Source organism: Carassius gibelio, chromosome B12 (assembly GCF_023724105.1).
Source record: "Carassius gibelio isolate Cgi1373 ecotype wild population from Czech Republic chromosome B12, carGib1.2-hapl.c, whole genome shotgun sequence".
Lineage (NCBI taxonomy): Eukaryota > Metazoa > Chordata > Actinopteri > Cypriniformes > Cyprinidae > Carassius > Carassius gibelio.
Window position 1 is genome coordinate 11,004,877 of NC_068407.1, and position 23,217 is coordinate 11,028,093.

At 38.4% G+C, this 23,217-nt stretch overlaps 1 protein-coding gene across 19 annotated transcripts in view; it reads right to left on the minus strand.

The window, feature by feature from the left end:
- nrxn1a (neurexin 1a) overlaps window positions 1-23,217 on the minus strand; it is a 170,975-nt gene that overhangs the window by 147,034 nt on the left and 724 nt on the right. For 11 of the 19 annotated variants that reach the window (XM_052570701.1, XM_052570694.1, XM_052570692.1 and 8 more), the window contains exons 2-4: window positions 20,186-21,448; window positions 14,148-14,165; window positions 13,073-13,102 (exon numbers count right to left, since the gene is read on the minus strand). In XM_052570701.1, the coding sequence (XP_052426661.1) occupies window positions 13,073-13,102; window positions 14,148-14,165; window positions 20,186-20,897 (760 nt within the window). In that variant the 5' untranslated portion in view covers window positions 20,898-21,448. Of the gene's footprint in view, window positions 1-13,072; window positions 13,103-14,147; window positions 14,166-20,185; window positions 21,449-22,554; window positions 22,782-23,217 lie in introns of those variants that run through there. The other 8 variants (XM_052570700.1, XM_052570703.1, XM_052570691.1 and 5 more) reach the window with 5 other exon arrangements.

Below are 23,217 nucleotides of genomic sequence, written 5' to 3' on the forward strand. Positions count from 1 at the left end.
CATATTTCCATATTTCCAATTTGACAGGTTGTTCTTGTGGTGGGAATCTAAATGTATTCCAGAGCTCGCTCTCCACTCGAGCGCGGCGTGGCTCACACTTATCACTGAGGAGCGAAGAGGAGAGGGAGAACTCATTTCTACTCAGCGTAAAGAGCTCCAATTCATTAACATAACACCATACCAGACATGAATATGGATTATTGGAAATCTTATGAAAGAAAACAGCCTCGCTTATCCAATCTTTGCCCTCCGTTTTAAAAAGCATTAATCGGAGATACGGATTCAAAGGAAGAAAGGCTCAATTAAAAAGCAATTAGAATCCAGACGGACCAATGCAGCCAGAACATGTTAGACCTTTCAGCAATCACCTTTTAATCAATTAGCAAAAGCATTATGAAATCGGATTAATAAAGATCGCTTCGCGCTTCATTGTCAGCAAATACAGGAGGAACAAAAAGACGGGACAAGAGATGCATCGTTCTTTGTATCCGTCATCCATTTACGTGCCTAGATCCCCGGAACTTCAAATATTGAAGACCCGAAAGTGCTTTCATTTGAATATGACTAGATATACTTTGAATAGCACTGCCTTCCGTAACCAATCGTACAACTACTCCTCCGGCATTGCTAGGCAACCCTTCTCCGTGTGACGCTAGTCTTCTCCTCAGTCCCAAGGGGAACATCGCCTATTGTTTAAGACCTTTTCTGGTAACCACGACAACTCCTCTCACATCAAATCTTTTGTTTTACATCATTCAAGCATCATACGGCTCTTTTATAGTTTCGACACAACCCACACCAACAGCACTCTTTGCATCTTCCCACTTCCCACCCAAATTAAAAAGGGATCTCAGAAACCAAAACAAGCTAATGGATGAATATTGAATAGATCTTAGTGCAAAAGGATGCAGAGCAGAATCAATATGCCTTCAGTTGCAAGAAAAGAGTAAACAACATGCATTTAAATCATTTGCAAGGATGGAACATGCATACATAGAGGTGTATAATATCCTTCCTGTCTGTGTAAACAAAGCCAGCAGGAGAGAGCAGCTGAAGGGTAAAGCGACAGGGTGAAGGCATCTATCTCTCGCTGGTTAGAGTAAAGTTCAAGGTGAATATGAGTGAAAAGAACAAAAGCAGAGTGGAAATATAATTCTGTACTGTACAAAAGCCTACTGTCTTATTTGGAAAGGCAAAGTCGACTTTATTTTACTGTTTCTTTGTTACACAACATGTTACATGTAGTTACTGTTGTAATAACAATTAACTATGCATAAATACATGAGGCAAGTGACACTAAGCCAAACCCTAAGGACATGCAGTTAATTATTATTACTCAGCATTAAATGTATAAATACACGGTAACAAGGAAATCTGTGCAATATCTACTTTGAAATATATTTGAATGTTATTTAGACTGATAAATAATATTTTATATTAATATATTAATCAGTCAAAAATGTAGAAGATTTTTTTTAATAAGCGTCGCTTATGCTGTATTAAAGAAAATACAGTAAAATAATTGTAATTTATGAAATATTATTACATATTTAAATAAGCTATTTTCTATTTTAATATGTAATGTATTCCTGTGGTGGCAAAGCTACATTTTCAGCATCATTATTCCAGTCTTCAGTGTCACATGATCCTGCAGAAAAAACTTGTAAAACTGATAATAATAATGTTAATTGGTAATAACTAAGCACCTATAGTAACTGAGCAGCATATTAGAATGATTTCTGAATGATCATGTGACAATGGAAACTGAAGAAATGGCTGCTGAAAATGTAGATATTAATGTAGTTGTGAAGCCACACCTTCGTTTCAATTATAGATACAAAAACGATCAATGCAAGAGATAAAATTGCGGTTTCACTGCACAGCTATCTGGCATTTCATTAAAATTCTTGCTTCAAGACAAATAAAAAGGCAGCGATGAGTTTCTAAACAGGGATGTACGTTAAGCACTCCCATTTCCTATACCACTCACACCTACTGTACATAAACACAAACCACTACCCCAATAATCCACTGCACTGTAAGATGACGTGACAAAAACCAATACCATTCCACTATCCTTTACAGACTGCTTGTCATATTCTTATTCAACTGAAAATCACCACTTAAAATTCTTTAGAACACCTTCTTAAAAGTTTGTTGCTCAAGGATAATTACCACCTAAACCAGCCCAGGACGTCATTTAACACAGCAAAATGTTTCCAGTTCCAGTCTTGACTCAGGGTTCTGTTTTTGTGTTTCCTATACTTTTACATTTGCATCCGCCTTTGCCATGATTTATGGCCTAATGATCTCCGACCCAGTTTCTCCGAAACAGAATGAGCACAAATTATCCCCGTCCAAGACGTCACATTCCCAGGCAGGGCTGATTTACTGCCCCCCTCTCCACACGAGACGAATGATCAGCCCCAGAGTCACTGTGGTGGTGAGCCCATCTTGTGTTTGCTATTAAAGATGTGATGGGCCATACGTTTAGTTTGAGACAGCCAATCCAAGAGGTCTCTCTGTTAAGTCAACTTAAATGAATTGGCAGGGCAACAGCACTTTGGTGACTTCAACTGACAAGCACAGGAAAACATGTCTTGTATGTTTATAAAACTTGGCTGGCATAGTTTGCCACTTCAATCAACTTTATATTCAGTTACATTTATGCATTTAGCAGACGCTAAGCAAGGCGACTTCCAGTGCATTCAGGCTATAATTTTTTTTTTTTTTTCTAATCAGTATGTGTTTTCCCTGGGAATCAAACCCACAACCTTTTGTGGTGCTAATGCAATGCTCTTCCACTGAGCCACAGGAACACACAGTTTCGATCATGTCACCGTTGTTTGTTTTTCAAGACATTCCTGTGCTTCCAGAACTGGCTCTGTCATCGTTTACTCACACTCTTGTTGCTCTGAACCTGTTTGACTTCCTTTCTTCTGTCGGGTTCAAAACACACATTGGTCCCTATTGGCTTTCATTGTAAGAACAAATTAACCCCCAAAGACATTGTTCAAAATATCTTTGTATTACAAAAGCAATAAAATAAAAAAAAAATACAAAAAAAAAAAATACAAAAATAAAAAATGTCTCAGTGTTTTTTGCTGTACGATAAGTCATTGTGGTCCAATTATGTTTTGGACCCAACTGCCAATTATTACAGTTATGCAAAATATGTTCCACAGAAGAAATGAAGAAATTCATTCAGGTTTGGAATGGCATGAAATAATGACAGAATTGTAATTTTTGGGTGAACCTTCCCTTAAAGAGATTCTGACTACATTCATTCATCGACTGAATTGTGAGAAAAAAAAAACATCCCGAACAGAAAGCCTGAAGATTGAATGGCTGAAACATCCCTTCCAGGGCAATGGCTTAATTGGCCTGGAAGGTTTTAATGACAAGAGGTTTCCGTTTTAATAAGGGGGTAACTACAGCCAGACCATGGCCCGAAATCAATTATACCCTAATATATATTTAGCAATCCATACTCATTGAAATTCAGATTGCTCCCAGCCCATGTCAGAAATATAAATGGCAACATATTTTTAGAGTTGACATATAGAGTGGCAAACATTATGCCATTACAGGATAATTAGCAAAACAATTAAGCAAACAGAAGGAATATCAGCGAGGGCAAGGCACACAACACTTTGCGTGTGAAACATGTCACTGCAGTTCGTCATTAAAACACACACAATGTCAATCATGGTTCATTATTATATCAGTGATGTAGTTGTGTCATTGAGCAAATTACACACTCATTAGAAATGTCACACGGATACCCTTATTATGTGCAGCTGGCCGTGCGGTACGCCGGATATCCATAAAGCCCTGGACGTGTCGCGTGAATAAATACGTGCATTAATGTTGAGAGACACTGATGACCTCATAAATGTCAAACGGAGAGAATCATGATCTCACAGTATCTACTATTAAACAATTACTCTGCCCCCTTTGGGACAGCTGGACAGAGATTAATGAGTACCCGTGCACCCCCAGGGAGGCCGACTGGTGCTGGCCGCCACAGATTTGGCAGGTCAAGAGGAATGGGGAAATGGCAGAGCTCATTCTCCCACGGGGGCGCTCCCCTTCCCTTCAGTGCAAGAAATTTCAAATTCATCAAAGTGGGCTAAACGGAAGGATTTAAATATGTATTTTCCCTTCTGAGGCCTTTACGCATTCATGTGTTCTGTTAATTAAGGTGTTACAATTACCTCCAGAGGACGGCTTGAATTTGCACTTGAATCTGTGATGGGGCAAAACAATTCTGTGTATGGTTTCATTAAAATACCTGTCAATCAATCGCACAGAAGCTGTCTGTCTGTTTATCTTTTCGCATCGCAAACCTTTAAGGGCAACTAGCCGCAGGGATCCAACTGGTTATTTATAATTTTTTTTATCACCATATTCAACCTGAATCTGAAGTTCACATATGGCACTTAAAGGGGCGACTGTGAATGCATAAGCTTTATGACTCATGAGATGTGAGTCACACAATCCACATCTTTCTTCACAATCCACCGACTGTGAAGAGGAAAATGCTTAGCAGCCTTTCTCATGCATATTTACTGCTTTTCAATACACAAGCTGTCATCACGCATCACTTCAGAGTGTAAAAAAAAAATGTCTGCGCGCGCGTGTGTGTATTTAAGATTAATTTTCAAATGCGCATGTTTGTATGTTTAATCGCTTTTAAAGGTCATGCTGGCTACAGTGCTTTATTGTAGGAACTCTATCGGAAATTAGAATACAGATAAGCGCCCTGTTTATTCCTGGCATCAACTTGCTGAAATAACAATAAATCACAATATCATGAGGTATAAAAGAATAAATAAAGTAAAAAAAAAAAAAATCTCTTGACAATTTGGCTGCTAGCAAACGATGCTCTATGAAGATAAGTGGCAAAACAGGGAGTGAGATACTGCCTGATCTACTCAAGGGAGATTTATGCTGATCTTAAATAACCAAGGTCGGACGTATTCCCGCTAAAAATGCTCAGCTTTGGGCCCCATCCCTCCGCCTCAGGGACTGTGCCCTCACTCGTCTACCCAGGATATAGTTTTCCATCACCTCAGTCGCTCTACTCTATTGACTGCAGGCTATCGATCCAACGTCTGATCTCCATCTTGCTCACCTGGGGAGCTTGTGTGTCCGTTGTGTATTGATTTGTGTTGCCAATGATTTTTCTTTTTTTTTTCATTCTTTTTTCCACTTTTCGTTTCTTAGATGGTTGTCACGGCTTCCTACTTCTATGTTTAATGCAAAGCTCAATAAACACAGTTCTATCTTTTGGTCAGTGATTCGCAGGTACAGGATCCAAAACAACAATAATACCAGGAGAAAACCATCCATTCTTCTCATTCTGGTGTCTTTTTGATTTTAGCTATATTTGGTGCGACAAATTGAAGATTTAGCTCCATTCAATGGAGTGCATATTAATTTATTTTAATGTAAATTTAGAGCAATGTTTATTTTTCAAAAATTTCTAAAAATACAAAAACATGCATTTAAAAAAATACCTCAGTCTATGGACCATTCGTCCATCACTAGCACTTCCTGTTAATGTTGTATTTGAACTAAGCTCACTATACACCCATTGTCAAGTACTGACACTCTACCTTACTAAGCATTCTTTTACATGCCCTGGTTTTCAAAATGTGCATTGTCATCTTTTGCCTGACCTTTAGTTTATTCCCTGTGTAATTACTGATTTGGATTTATTTGCAGATTGTCTGCTCTACTGTGTTGTGAACTTTGCCCGGACCATGTTTTTCTGCCTGCTGTTTTTTATTGTTTGCTGTCTACTTTTTCCAATAAAGGCAAATGGATTCTAACACCATGAACATCATTCACCTCCTGCCATGTCTACACTATACATAAAAAAAGATGTGTTCTAAAAAAAAAAGTTCTACACACTTTTATGCAGTGACTTGTATTGTACATTTAAAAAAAATTCAAAAGAAACACTTGTTTGTAGTTGAACCACTATAATTATGACTTGCTTGCAGCTCACAAAGCATCAATTTCTAACACTGCACAAAAATCAAGAATGCCAATCACTTTTAAAAGCCAGCGATGGACTTTAACTAATTAAATGTTTACAGACAAATATCCTAAATCTCCTCCAAAAGGTTATATCAGCTATCAACTCACCCCAGCATGCATGTGAGCGTGCAGTGCAGTGGATGAGGATAGAACCCACCTACCAATACTGGTAATGACATTCTGGCAGGCACACCACAACAATGAGTCCAAGCACTATCACACCTTGAGGGTATTTCAAAATAGCTTGACCTGATGGAAAAATACTGCCAGAAAGCATTGCTCCAGCAAATTAGGCTCAGCATGTTCCTCTCCTTCAACAAGACAAAAGTGTTGCTTCAACTCCAAAGAAGAGAAAGACAGAGCCTATCCATTCCTTCTTCTCATTACACTGTCTTTTTTGCCCTATTTTTTGCCTCACTGATTGCAATATAACACTGTTTTTATGAGGATCATTTACGTCTCAATGTAATTCTTGAAATAAACATGCTATTAAACATAACTAAATACATAATTATATATAATAATCTAATGTTGCTAGCTATTTGACGATGGCATGGCTCACAGCAAATATAAATAGCACTCTTAAATAATATTGTATAATTGCGCTTCACTGGAATAGAGAAAAATCTTTAATTTGCATAGAAAAACAAGAAAGAAAACCTTCCAACTCAATTAGAAAAATATTGCACCTCATAAATTAAAAACCATCTGCACAATATTGTGGCTTGATTCTCTAAATATCAATGGTAAATATCACATTCCTAGATTTCAGTACACTGCATTCATACTGGCAAATTGGGGGCACTAATGTCAGTGTTCAGATGAAATCCATTTAGAAGAGGTGGGTAATACATTTTGAATTGGTCTAGCATAGTGGCATTTGAGATTAAAGTGTCTCTCAGCGTCTAGACTGACCTATCAAGAAATCCTTTCGCCTTTCCCAAAGATAAATCCCCCATCCCAAAAACACATGAATGACATCTGCTGATTACTTTATAATTTCATTACAGGAGTTTAATGAGAAAATCATCTAATTAACAATGATCGGCTCTACGTAAATGGCGATGGTGAACTCATTGTGGTCCCCTGAGTGTCTGAGTATTCAGCACCTTTAGCCCAGACACAATCCTAAAATGTCTGCTCCTCTTATGGGGTTAGCCATGCCTCTGAACCCCATGAAGTGAGATGTCCTCCATTACAGACTGCTCCAATTAAATGTTGGGAAATAACCACTGCCATAAATCATTTGTATTATCTGCTGAAAACACCGGCAAACTGTAGGTGTTGGATGAATACATACTGTATAAAGTGGGACACTTGGGCTTAATCACACATTATTTTGTGTCTATTTTTCAGGAACACTTTACAGTAAGGTTAAATTCATTACAGTTGGTTCAAGCTATAGATATACTAGCAATGGAATTTTTTTTTTTTACATTTACTAATTCATTTATAAATATTTTTAATTCATGGTTGTTCAGAATACCTCAGCTAAAATGATTACGTAGCTCTCTGGAATGCTCAACTCTGATTGGTCAATTACTGCAATCAGGGGTCCTATTAAATTTACTAATAGTCTAATTATCCATGATGATAATACTGCATATTATACCTTCATCTGGTAATTGCATTAAATTCATGTTTTGGGTAAGCTGATATAAATGCATTTTCATGGAACTGATCAAATTTAGCTTAAAAAAATTAAACCATAAATTAAACCATAAACAAATCACTCTGCATCAAATGCAGATTATGATCATTATAAACATTAATACATCAATGGAAAATACCATTGCATCAAACATCTACTCACCTATGTGTGTCCATTTTTATGGTCTCATAAATTTGTATTTCATCAATATCTTTGGCTAAATTGGATAGCTTCCCTTTACATGTTGCCTTATCCACAAATGTGTTTCATGACATGCTAATGAAAAAGATTGGCTTAAATGGATTCCTAAGACAATGATTGGTTAAATATTTAAAAGAAGGCAAACCAAACTACATTCCATTATTTGAACATCCATTTTGATTGGTTGTTTTGTAACGAGAGGAGCGTTTATACTGGCAGTAGTCGAAATGCACTTGAAAATGCAATGAGTTACCATAAAAAGTTACATTTTTATTTTTATTTATCATGTACATCTATACCACTTGTTTTGTCCATCATAATGACATTTTTATTTTAAGAGGAAGCTTTAAGATCTAATTTACATACAGTAAAATAGTGAGTAAAACTGTATTCAGTCTGAAGTGGTTTGAAAAGATTTGTGAAGAGTGCTTCAGAATTGAATTAGAAAGAATGACCCCTCCATCATTACATGACTGTTAATGAGCAGAGGAAATTCCTACAAACAAAATTCTTCTGTCACAGAAAAAAATTGGCATTAGGCCACTTGACATTGACATTCTAATGCTCTTTTTCTCATTTATTTATATCTTTTGAGAGAAATATCATCTGAAATGATTCCAACTGAAACTCTGCGTTTGATTGAAATGTGCACCCAATTTAAGATAAGGTCTAGCATAGGACTGGTGTCTTGTAGATATGAAGACTGCAAGTCTGGAGGCAGTATTAAATCCATAAATAACACAACATACTCTTCCTCCAGATTCCTTTCTTTCTTGGCTTTTTTTGGTACTTCAAGACACACAGCATCAGTTCCAACTGGCGGCATGCCTGAAACACTGCCTCTCTTCCTTATAAAAAAGTCTTTGAAGTTTTGTGTCAAAGAGTGCTGAATGAAAACAGAGTAAGGTGATGGGATTTGTGATGGATGAGCAGCTGTTAGATTGCAGGAACTACGTAAAACCGAAATGAGTAACCTTGTGTGACCTACGCTACAATTAAGATAAAAAGTTGATCAGTTAGTACTTGTTTTTTAGCCTGTACACAAAGTCTCACATAAAGCCAAAGTACAAAGTAGATTACCATCTTTTAATCTTTAGTCACATAGTGATATTGATTTATTTCTAAATATTGACATTGTGGCATAGCTAGCAGGTTAGTGAGGTTTTTTTGACAACACCCGCTGGCATTTTCCACCACCATTTCTCTGCGTTTCATTTAATACAATAGAGCGTATGAATGAATGCGACAGTGGCAAGTCAGCAAAGGTACGGTTGCAGTAATTTAAGAGGCTGTTCCACTTTTGTAATTACATTAACGAGGCATCTGATGTGCAACGGCAGGCGTAATGGGATTTTAAATACGTATTGATCAACACGTCACAGCGGGCTTTCTTCTTCCTATCACACACAGGGTCATCTGTGACAATGACACAAGTGAATGATGGTATCTGAGGTGCATTTCTTGGCAAAGCAGAAACGACTGGAAGCAGCTAGCGCAGCATTTTTCTAGATTATAGCGAAAGCTAAACATGCTAAATGGAAAAGGCTGCCTGGATGATTTCACTCGCTACAAAAATAAGAGCTAATGCACAAAGACCTTTCAGGAAGAGAACAAATTTGACACTTCTACCACAACATTGCTCATTTAAACAGATACAGGAGGTTACAATTCAGAGGATTTACTATAAATACTCAAGCTGTTGGTATTCTTTATGCCGCCACGTCAATTAGACTTTAAGAATTCTAATTTGGAGTCAGTGAAGTCCCACCTGTGAACCGGGCTTTACAGTGCCTGCAGCAACGATTCAACTTCACAAGCTCTCTCCGTGTGAAATGACAGCAATTAGACCCACTGGCATTCTGCGCACCACCCGTATTACCGCACGTCTTTTATCCTCCCCAAAGCAACTTAGCATAAGAACGACGGTAATACGGCTGCAAAGACCAGACAAGCTCAATCTCACAGACGCACACTTCATCTATGCTGTTTGGCACTTATTTTAATAAGATATTTGCACTTGTCTTCGATCCAGCTAATGTCACGTAAAAATGGGTTTATGCATTCCCCGCGGGAAGCACACATATAAACATAAAATAGTCTATGTGAGGGCTTAGAGTTAATTCATACTGAAAGCAAGGACACTGCTCAAAGGACCCCTGATCTTCAAAGGTCTCTAAACATATGACCTACAGTAGTATTAAATTAAAGGGATCTGGATTACAAACACGGAGAAACTTAAAACGGTTAAAATACCGGTAAAACAGGAGGATACATGCAATTATGTCTACCAGATCTGGCCTTTAAAAAAATTTTTTAGTGATGAGACTTATATATTTTTGACTTGCTTAACACCACTTAAGTAGTATTTAGTTTATCAGAAAAATTATATTTGACAATGTAACCCTAACAAATGGACTTAATCAAAGAAATTTATAATTATTTAACATTGGGTTTTGTTCTTAAATTTAAATGTTAAATGTTTAAATGAGTTTTATTAACTAAACTTCTCCTCATGCTGCGGTAGGAAGTTTGCATAGACTGTTTTTGTAACATTTCAAATCCTGTGGGGCTCTTGGCGAAAACCAGCCCAAACTTTCATTATGAATGCTAAGACGACAAGCATGTGAAATTGCAGGGTGATAGATGCGCTTTTCCTATTTTTCACTTAAGAACTTTATCTCACGTTTAAACACCACTTTATGAGAAACAGCAAAAAAGCTAATACTAAAACTTTTTTTTCATAACTTCAGTAATCATATTTGGTCATAGGTTAATTAAAATGTAAAACTGCAACTGAAATGTTTACTCTGTTATTTAGTTCTGGCACTCTTTAACTGCCTTCTCACCGTTTAACATGCAAATGAAAGTAATAAGAAAATAGATTCCTTATGTATCTATTTATTGACTTACGATGAATTTCAGACATGCCGGTAATTTATATTCTCAGCCGTGCAGAGCTCAACTGAACGTCCCAATATTAGGAATGAGATGAAACAGAAGTTTTCCTGAATCTCTGATTATATTATGTGCTGCCTTGTGATTAATTAGGCTCCAATTATTGGTAAATTTATGTTGTAATTGTTTCAATTTAATTGCAGGACTTCACTGAAGCACGTAACGAAATGTGTGCAATTAGGAAGATGCAATGAGAACAGTAAACAGAATATAAATGAACAAGAAATGCTAATTTCCCTCCATTTCCTTTCTTTATAACAACTGTGCTCCCCACACACACAAACATATATCCACAGAAAAATAACACAATGCAAAATTCATTTGATAATGCCAGCGTGACCCTGCTGGCAAGGTCAGCCGCCACACGCACCATTTCATTCAATTTTACAGACAGATGAAAACCAATTTTCTATGAGAAAATGGAATGAGAGAAAATATAAATGCCTCTGAGAATGTATTCAAATGTGCTAAGAGAAGCCTGAAGCCCCCACATCTTGTGTGGGCATTAGCCCATTCAGGATAGTGTGATAGCCTGGGTGTCAATGCCTTGCAGAGCACAATCAAAGAGACCCATAAAAGACAGAAAGCACACCTACCTGCTCCGCCTAGCACGGATCCCTCACATTTCAAACCAAGGTGAATAACCCCGTCGGTCTATTTGTGTTTAAAGTTCAGTGGATATACCAGCATGCAGTGGTCTGTGAGCCGAGAGCAGGATGTGAGTGCTTGTAGTTGTGATAGTGCCAGGTACTGTCCACTTACCTTAGCTGGATCTCACCGGGCTCTTCAAAAATTGTAATTTAATATCAAAGAGCAGTAAAGTGCTACTAAATGAATATGCATTGGTGCGTAAAGGCTGTATGGAATGCTCTAAAAGATATAACTGCCTGCAGAATATGAAAATCTGAATATCTTGAAGTGCTCTTACCTGATATTTTTGTGATGATCTGACAACATATTTGTATTTATATTGAATGCTTTAAGAATGCATTTGTCAACTAATTTGTGTGGTCAATATTTTATGCAATTTTTTCTATCTGATTTTTTTTTTCTTTTTTGTAATACTGTAAATTATGACAAATGGTTATTTGTGTATAGAGATTAATAAATCTTATGTGCATTGGTTTTCTTAATAACAGTAGCAAACTAATTCAAAGATGCAATTATTCTTCCTAACCCTACATTACATTTGTTGACACATTGCACAATGACGCATTTCCATGACATCTCACCTACCTTCCAGCCCCTCATCATATTTGTAGAGAGTGACACAGAAAAATCAGTGTGACTTCAGTACCACAAACACACAAATAAACAGATGCATGTGTAATACCACAGGTACAGGAATATACATGGAGAGCCTAAAGAGTTCAAGTTAAACTACATCATTACATAGTATGAAAGAAGCATTATATACCTTTTCTTTTGCCTATGATATTGATATAATGGTTCCATGAAGAGAAAGTCCAGAGAGATACAGGAAAATACAAAGGAGAGGAAAGAGGCAACAGTCAGAATCATGACCGCGTGTTAGATTCAGAGACAGAAAAATGAAAGGTTACGTTCAGAAGAGACTCCATGCATTGCAGACAAAAAGAGAAGAGGGCAGGCAAGAGGAGATGGAAGCTTGCTATTGCGATACATGCCAGAACATGACGATGAGAGAGATGAGGGAGAATGTATGAATATCGAACAGATGGCTAATGCTTTCCAGTTTCAGAGCTCGAGAATACAGACTAGCACATTTACAAAGAGTGAACAAACCCCTGAGAGAAGTCCCTGTAACTCACATCATCCACTGGGTTGAAAGTATTTTTCCCCCTCTATATGAAAATGAAGTTGGCAAGCAGCAATGGAATAGTGAGGCTGTTGAGAGGATGACAGAGAGAAAAACTAAAGTGCAAAAGAAGCGGCAAGATGGGTTGAAGGGAAGTTAAAGAAAATTGACAGAGAGAGAAAGAGAGAGAGAGAGAGAGAGAGAGAGAGAGAGAGAAGAGACAGAGAATGAGAGACTGAGGACAAGGCTGGAAAAAAATGGAAAAGACCAAACCATCCATTGACATCAGCGCCAAGCCAGAAAGAAAGCAGCCCCAGAAATCCCTACCAGCAGTGAAGGGAGATGAGGGGGATTCAGCACAAGGCAGTGAGAGAGAGAGGCAAAGAGATGGAGGAGGGAGTGGCAGATGGAGGCAAAAAGGTAAGAAATTAAACCCATACCTTGGTCGCCCATCATCAGGTGCGCAAGACCTTAAGGGAAGACAAGAGCACAGTCAGCACAGAGAACGGGATCATGGGAAGGTTTTCTGTCACATTGACTCGCGGGCATCATCTGAACGGAGGATGCCCGCGGTGTGGGGTGGGGGAGGGGAGGGGGATGGGGTCAAGAGGTGAGGGAGAGAGTGGGCGTGAGGGAACATTCAAAAAGCATTTCCTCAACCCAGCGGTTGCAATGCTTTATCGGTCACACTCGAAAGAGACAAATCTAGATTAGAAAAGAAAAGAAATATCACTTCGCTGTCGCCATACACAAACATGTCGTCCGCCTGGTCAACCTTCCACAGGAAGAAGATGACACATGCACAGATTGGATCTTAACAAAATTAAGTTAGGTTGCACTCAAAAATGTGTCAATGCAATAACAAAATACCAACAGGTTATACTGGGATGAATAAATTTTACCCGTCTTTAATAGGATGTCCTAGTTCCTGTGAGCCACAGCCAAAAATATATAGTAATGCCTCCAGAAGAATGAATAGAGAACGATAACTATAGTAAACTGCATTTGGAACTGTTAGTAAGAAATAAAAGATTTTGTCATTTGTATATGGTACTTACCTATCAGACTTTCCAGATTTTCCATTATAGTGAACACTTTATGTGTATGCATGTCAGATTCCATGAATTGTATTCACTATGTGAGATTTCAGAAGTTCATAATGGGAGCTACAGTAATGTGTCTGTATCCTTAGATGGAATTTAAACAGGTTGGCGTCCATTTTGCTCCAGCCTCCTGTTTCTGCTTGGCAGAACACTCCAATTTGAGTGAAGCGTGTGTTAACTGACAACCTCTAATTAAGGAAGTGTTCTCAATTATAAAGCTGAATGAAGTTGTATACCTTTTACCTGTGTTGTGCACCAGCTCCACTCACTGTTTGTGTACCGTATTCAAATAAAATAGGAAATATAGAATATTTGTAAAAGAACAGGTTGAAATATGAAGACAGAGAGAAGTACATGAGTAGGGAAAGGGGTCGGATGAAAAGAAAATAGGAAAGAAAAAAAGTCTACCCACCTCCTACATAGGCCTCTTCTGGAGGGGCGGCCGAGGCGTGAAGAGAGAGAAGGAGACATTGATTAAGAAGCATGCAGACTGGAAGGTGGCCCAGCCTTGAGGATTACCGTGGTTACCATGCGTCTTATCATCCTGTGCCCAGGCCAAACATTCATTACCATGGAAAATGTGGAGACTAGAGGGTTTATTTGACTTTAAATGTCCTCTGTCCTCCTCAAGATCTAATCTCATTGAGTCTATAGTACTCAGAAAAAGTGTTGTTCCGTGGTGAGATGATGATAACACATTATTAAGTCGTTCAAAAGCTGATAAAACACATGGTGAAATTGACTCTTCACAGTATATCAATGAACATGCGCAAACATGCAAATCGTAATTAAAAGTCAATTGAAAGACGGAGAATAATGGCAGGACCCCTTACAGCTACAATTTTACTTCAAAAATAAATATGCTGTTTTCCCTCTGGAAAATAATACAATTTCCAGTTTTATGATGGGATTTGAAAGACAATTTGTATCTTCTGAATTCAAATGTATCATTTTGAATGGCGTTCATGGCTGTGTGTGAGGGGAAATTACACGGGCTAGATGTTAAGCATGCACGTGTTTGGAAATCAAAATGCTGGTAGATGATGCAACATGAACCTACTAAGAGAAAACAACAACAACATTCAGTCAGGTCAGTATTAAAGTAATGTACAATACCTGAATATGCATATGCATGTCATGTTATTACTCCGTTTCCATTGAAATTGACATTTATTTAACTCCAAGTGACCTTTTCTGTTCTAAATAAAAAAGGGTACATTACCTTCATTCATGCATTCAATCAACACACCTTTTACTTCTGGTGACACTTTCAGTCTCTGGATCAACTCACCCAAGACTCCCTAAAAATGGACTTGGCTATCTTAAAGTTAAAGCATCCAATCCTACCTCCATGTTTTGCATCTTGAGGAGGAGAATAATGACCCGGGACTTACCGCAGCCGGATCCTCCACCCGACCAAATACAAATTGCATGCACCACTACTGCCACGAAAACAAAAATGCTGATGAATGTATGAATAAACAAACCAAAGGGGGAAAAAATAAATGAAAAAAGAAAAAAATAAACAGAAAAGGGTGCCATGCCAGAACATATGACAAAGAAATATTTTGCTGTTAGTGTTGCAGTGATAAATGGCAGGTGATTTTCTATCCTCTCTTATCAGCTTATGAAGAGACTGACAAACTCTACTTGCTTTGACAAATGTGCAAACTTAGCCCACTGACAAAAACAGCTTGGAGAGATAAAAATAACGCTACAAAACAGTTTAATTAGCTTAAACCATCACAAAACACTAACTAGCCATCTGCATTGACTCTACAGCAGTTTATAGATTATTGTGCTTCAACCCATCCTACGTACTGCAGAGATATGTGTCACGTCCTCTCTTACAAAACCTGCCAGACCAAGGCCGGAATGTAGATATACACTATTTGAGTGTGTGGAAGTAGCAGCCATTTTGGAAGAACACCACACACACACATATACGCACAGCCTGGCCTTCTCAGAGGCCGGCTGACCGAACAGCGGTTGTATTTACATTTCACTGACTGACAGATCAGGATCATGTAGCCTCTCCTTAGCACTGCAGAGCTCACATGTAGCCAGCGACATTCAGGCTTTCATCGAGCTGACAGCTTCTTTTAAATGCTGGCCTTGCATACTTATCTGAAGTTGGCAGAAAATAAGAGATAGAAATTGAGAATGACCTACACGAGCACACGCTCGCCCTTACTCGGCGCGGGCCGGCACAGGCAGGGGGCAAACACGATGTGACGCCCGCACTCATGCAGCCCTTTACAAACAGGACTGCAACTCCAGATGCTCGTTTAAAGCAGTTTTCAGTAAGTCAGAGCATGTTACTCTCAAACGCACACGCGTGGAACTCGCCCAAAGGGATCGTATGATGAGCGTACGCTCCACATAGCGCAGCGGCAAAGTCACTAAAGATGTAGCTGTCAACAACAATTTAATAAAACATCAAAAAACTCGAATAATGACCATCCCGTTGGAATGGACTGAATCTGCGGGACAGGTTCCAATGCACATGATACCTAAAGAAGCATCCAATTCACTAAATATTAGACAGTCCAGCAGAAACCACTAGTAAATTTGTCCAAAACAAGAGTACTTATTGTAAAAGCTTCTAAATATAGCGCTACGTCATTGATGTATTGTCATTGCACCAGTGATGGGGATTTTAATCCTCTTCACCACATCTAGTTTAACATTTCCCCCACAGGGAGCAATGTGCAGCATGTTCCATATTGCAGTCATCTACAGCACAGAGAGATTAGTGAGCTTAGTCCATCTGGAAAGGGTTCATCCGACACTGATAGGGGAATTCTCAATATACAATGTATTTGACACGGGCTCCCCCTCCATTCAAGATTATTAAGCGATGTTGTCGGATCAAGGAAGGTAAAAGTCTATTGCAAAACACGGGGAGGACCAATAGATATTATAATAGGCAAGAGATTTCATACTCGCACGCCTAATGCATTTTCTGTTTTTGACCTACATTTTTAGCATTCACTTAATTTAAGTATTGTAATGTGCAGATTACAAAAATGTCTTGTGGCTAAAAAAATCATTTACCCAAAATAAAAATTATATTGTTATTTACTCAAACCTGTATCACAAATTTGCTCTTTGGAGCACAAAATCATTTTTTTTCCATAAAGTGAGTCGGTGGGGTTTAATAATCAAGAGATTTTCATACTGGTGAGCCTTACTGAATTCATCTATTTATTGCTTTTGATCTGGATAATTAGTATTTGCTAGTGTATTGCATTGTATTGTATTGTACAAATTTCAAGTATGTCTTAAAGAGACAGTTCACCTAAAATATAAACTCTGTTATTATTAATTGATTTGATTATTAATCAAACCTGTGTGACTGTTTTGTTCTGTGTAACACAAAATACTTTTTTTGCCCCTACTGTGAAAAACAACAAGGTCCAATTTTTTTTGGCCTCCAATGATTTTTTCATTAAATGGACCAAAACAGTTTAAAATATTTTGCATGTTTGACAGAAGAAAGTGGTACAGGTTTGGAATTACATGAGGACAAGTAAATGGCATAATTGTGAACTATCCTTTTAAAATCTATCTTTTGTGAACTTCAAAATAGGCCCCTGGTGATATGATTAAATGAGTCGCTAAAATTAATATGCTGATGTATGCAATTAAAACAGGCCCTTTATTTTGTTAGTAAGAGGTTAATGGGGTTACACTGCACTACACCACCCTTATGAATTTGCAAAGGTCCAATAGCAGAGGTAAAAAATGCATTTACAGCATGACGGCATCATTAATCGACAGCGCACAGCCATGAACCAACCCTTACGACGTTAGCTCACACCACAAAAGAAAAGAGATGAGGTGAAACAATCTAATCGTTGTTGTAAACAAGCCCTCCAACACAATCCAATTCTCCAACCAAAGTCTCCTAGCATATGAAACCGCACGGATGTCAATTGCAGATCCCTTACAGCCATCTTTAACCAGGGAGACGGAGCACATTATACAGTTAATAGAGCATAAAGATAAGGTATCAATGGCTGGAAGCTGATACAGAGCAGACCCTTTTGGCTTTCCAATTTAGATTTGTAAGAGCATTAACCATAATAACACAAAATAAGGCCCTTTCTCTAACCCCAGCAGGGCAAAAATATCTCATTACCCATAGCACTGTTATTCTTTGCGGTGCAGACTGCCTCACCCGCTGAGAGCCCCACACCTGCTTTGCTAAAGAAGGTTATTACCACAACTGCCTGTCGAGAGAATGACGGAGTGGACATGCTGAGAGAAAGGACATATTTAATCCACATACCACCCTTTCCTGCCTGAGATCTGCAAACACGTACACACGCTCTCACAGAACTGCACTTTTTCCATGACGACGGAGATAAAGCGAGCAGCACATATATCTAAATGAAAAAGCTAGTCATTCATCAATGAGCCGTTTAATATGCAGCTATCCCTTTTTTATCCGCGTAAAATACGAGTCTGGGTATTTTATTGCCAACAGCGGTCGGTGGTCAGCTGACAGATCACCTCGGTGATAAAGCTGACAACACACAAAATAACAAAAAGTTGCCTGCTTTCCCCTCAGCAGGAATATCGTGGGCCAGATTTGCATTAATAACCAAAGCAAGGACAGATTTTGGCTAAGAGGAGTTAAAACCAATGCTGTTGTTTTAATGAACACCACATTGGCTCTATGACTATTTCAGCTGAAGAATAATGCCTTTATAATGGCTTTCCTGTCCTGCATAGTGCCATTTTGGAGATTTGTCATCGCGCTAACAACAAAAACATGCAAAGATGTAACAAAAGGTCATCTGCACATTTCAGACAGAAAAAAGAGGGATCGTACATTCTTAAAAATAAAGATTCTTAATTGGAATCTATGGTTCCATAAACAACCTTTAACCATTACATTGCACAAAATGTTCTTATTAGTGCAAAAATGTTCTTTAGATTATTTAAATATTCTTTGTACCAAATTTCCTCCAAAAAATACCAATAAAAACATCAAGTCATTCTAAAGTGATAAAAGAAAGCAGGCAGCGCCAACGCCTAGCACCGCTAGCCTCAAGATCTTGCAATGTTAAATAAATAACGCTAATGATTCAGAGAGACACGTCCCGTGGCCTCCACCATCTCCACATATCCTTATGTGTCATCCAAAAGCGTGTGACAAAGGCCACTCGAAGCTGCGTGGGCAGGTCTGTTCTGACTCACCCGGCAAAGATGCGCATTTCTACCAGCACAGGGGCTGGAGAGTGGCAAGTCTCGCTTTTTTAAACAAGCTGCCGAGCATCTGTGGGCCCTGCCCTTTTGTCATGATCTCATCAAATCCACTAGACGATGCATTTCGCTGAGAGCCCGGCAAACACTGTGCCACGAAACGACTGCTATTCTACAGTAGTTTGAACATTTGTCAGTGAAACGTACTGTCTCTCTGTTGTGCTTTAGGAGGGCAAAATTTACTCAGTGGGTATGTAGTTTCCTTGGCAACATGGTGCCTCTTTCGGCTTACGGCCTAACCCAGGCAATATCCATCAACATCAAGATCAGTCCACAGAGACGGTTGTAAAAATGAAGAAAAAGATGGAAAGAACATAAAAACAGTGAAATCGGACACCAAGGGAGTAAGTCAAACTAGGAAACCAACCAGAACATACATATTCAAAAGGGAACAGACTTTATATGAAAATCTGAATCATTGTAATATGAGCACAACCATCTGTTTTCAAAAGATAGAAGCAGAGACGGCCTCCCCCTATTTAGTTACATCATCAATCGTTCTAATCGCTTGTGTAATTAAAATAACTCTGTAAGTGCAGTACTGGAGGTTTACTTGTAAAGCTGGATTAATAAATGCTTTGTGATGGTTGCTGAATGCTGTATTGAGTATGTCATTATTTTTCCTGTGATGTTGAAATTGCAACTTTGGCTAAGTCATTACAGTGACTCTATGAAACATCTGGCTAATTACGTAATTAGAGCAACCAACCCCTTAAATTTGGAGGGAGAATAATATTCAAATCATCATACTTCAATCATGGGCTTGTGTGCATGTATTCAACTCATCATTTTCAGACTTAATTGTAATGCCAGTGCAGTGTCAAGAGTGTATTAAGTTAATTTAGCATAAAAAAGAGGGCGAGAAGCCTCTGCTGACGTCATGTTATCAAAAGCACAGGCTTTCGTGGATGCTCCAGAATTGACACAGATGGCACTAAAGCCTATTTAAATGATCTCCTTCAGATCAACGGCTTTCTCTGACTGAAATCAGAGGTAAACTAATCATGTAATGTACTAGGCCTGTAGTGGAGGCCGGGAACAAACATGATGTAGCATGCACTGCCTCTGAGGAACTAGTGCAATGTTAAAACAAAACAAAAAAAGAAGTGAAAGGGCTGTGTTTGAAAAGACATTTCAACACCTCAACAACGGTGACGACGAATCCAGGCCTCTTACCTTCACTGCAGTCTTTTCCCTGGAATCCCGTTTCGGAGCAGTCACAAATGGGCGCATCGTTGACGATGCTGCAGACTCCTCCATTCAGGCAAATGTGGTCGGCTTCGCAAACGTCGCTGTTGATTCCCTCGCTACCGATAAGCGGCGGCTCAGAACCGTTCACCCTCAGATTGGTTATCCATCCTTTGTAGGGGACCTGATCTTTGATGGCTGAAGATGTGAGGCGCAATGCTACAGATCGCAGTTCAGGAGGTATCCCTCCTAAGAATAAAGGGGTGAAGACTGTCATGTCCCTCCTTTTTGACTTAACCTCCACCCACTTGATCTCTTCGTCCACAACTAACGTAGTGTTTTTGAAATTCCTGCGCAAGGTCACGGCATGCCAGCGGCTGTCGTTGACGGCGGTATCAGAGAGCACCGTCGCCGGCTCAGCACAGAAGATGGAGAACCGCAAACTGAGTCTGCCGTTGTGGATGAGCAGTTCCAAGAAGTCACAGAATCCCTCGTCGTCAAAGTACACTAAAAGTCCATGAGCACTTTTGGTCTTCATGTTGAAACTCATTTCGCTTTCACAGCAGGCGTTCCACATAGGAAACCTTGCCCACTGGCCTTCTGCGCCGGTGAACTCCATGCTGGCCCCCATGTCGACAAGGCAGCAAACCAGCAAGCCTATCCAGATTAGATGTGCGCCGTTCCGCATTGAGAAGCTCATTGTGAATGGTAAAGGAAGTTAGAACTAATCGAAAACTAAAGTGAGTCGGCTCTCTTAGTGATGTGCTCCTAAATTGTAACAGAGCTCTCTATGACATACAGGACTGCTATGCATTTGGGGTAATTTACTCATTATTCAATAAAAGAGGGAGAGGGCCTGCGTTACGGCTGACTCTTAAATCTAAATACACAAATCAGGACAATAAAGGGAGACACTAAGGCCTAAATATTGGTCTACAGAAAAAAAAAAATAAGGCTACTGTTTAGCTTTAAAAAACCTTCAGTGGGATCCAGGTGTGCTACAGTGGGGCCAAGTCATCAAACCATCTTTAAATTGCAGCCATGTGTAGTACTGTACAGCAGAGAGTCCATTAGGGGTATATAGGTTCATTAATGTCAGGGTCATTTAAGTCTAGTTAAAAGTCATTGTGTAGGCCTAAAGTCAGCGCTAATCAAAAGGAGACAAAAAGTGCACTTTGCAGTGGCCCGAATAGGGCCCTCAGTGTTCAACAACCTTCAATTCACATCCGTTTTGACATACTGATCCATAATCTGAAAAGAATGAAAAAGAATATCTTAATTTCTTCATAGGAAAAGAAAGAGAAGATGGCCTCTTTTAAAAAGATAGATACTGTAGCATAGGCTACACACAATACAATCATTCACACACAAAACCACAATTTCATAGTGATATTGATATTGAAACCACCAATTTCACACTGATATTGATTGCATTAATCTTCAATTACAGAAGTACTTTTTATTTGCTTTTCTCCATTTTTCTTTTCTCACTATAATTCTCAATAATTAGAATTCATGGCTTATGAACCAGAAAGCTCCAGAGCATTTCATCATGTGTCTGCTGTTTTCTTCCCCCTCAGTATCAAATATTCTGATTTAATGATCAGAAAATACAAAAATAAATATATACTTTTCAGATGTATTTATGGTTAGATCACAGTAGCTTGAACTAAAATAAAATGGTATCTAATTGAAAACAACACCCTTTTTTCATTTTCAAGAGATTCTCTAATGGCATTTACTCTTGAGTACCATTAAATACAGCTTCTGATGCAAAATGGGTGTGTAAAGTATAACTTTTCCATTAAATGTACAGTAAAGGAAAAAAAAAACCTTTACTGTAAAATTACAGTGATGTTACAAGCATTACATGAAGCATTCTGGTCATTATATATTTTACACTTACAGATAAACTACTGTATATATAGGCTTAATATGCCAACATAATATAAAATCATCTTGTTTCTGTATATAGAAATTCTAATAACACAGTTAAAATAATGGAAGACCACATGACAGCTTAAACGTCATCAAAATTAGTCTCTTCAGCAATTGTGTCATTAATAATATAAAGACAGAACACAGTGTTGCCACACTAAAACACAAAACAATATTATGATAAAACACATAAACTAAAGCAGTAAATATTAATATGACATGCAAAATAAATCCCTCCAATGAGCATACCATACACTGTAACAAAATAATTAAGGTTATTCATGAAATGTATTTTTTATACTTATTTGTATTAAAAATACATAATGAATAAATGTAAATCATCTACAGAAAATATTTAATGTATATTTCTTTTTCTTTTCTTTTTGACATATAAAAAAGTGTTACAATATTTTACTCACATCGTATGGTAAAGTTAACTTACAATTAACCACCTAAAAAGTTGTTCCCCTTGTAATTACGATTCTTTTTATGCAGCCGAGTCAGACGTACAGACAATCATATTTACAGTTATTTCATCAGGAGGTTCTGTGCAGTTTGATTAAAGGTCGAAACGGGCGTTAGCATCGAAACTGTGTAATGGGGAAATCTCGTTTGATTCAGTGAACCTCGCTCAGTTTAAGTCCTGCATCCCAAAATGTGCCCAGGGCGGGGGCTTATCGCGCGCCTCTTAAGCATTAATGACACTGCAATTGTCTGGCCTCTGGGCTGTCTGTCATCTGATCTCAACCAATCATTTCATGCTTGAATTCCTATGTGTTTACTGTCAGGTTTACACTGGGCTACTTAGCAAGATAACAACCGACCCCTTTCACAGATGGATCTTACACAACATATCATATACGATTAATGTAGAGTAGGCAGTCTTATTTACCGTATTCGCGTACGGTAATGTCTTGCTATCAGTCGCTACTGTAAGATGGAGTTTCGAACAATACACAATCATCCTAATAGCCCAGCGCATACGATTTACAGTCGGGATCATACATTACACATATCTGCCATTTAAAATCTAAACTTTTAAAGTATAACAATTTTCGTCCATTTCTTTTCTTTCCTTTGAT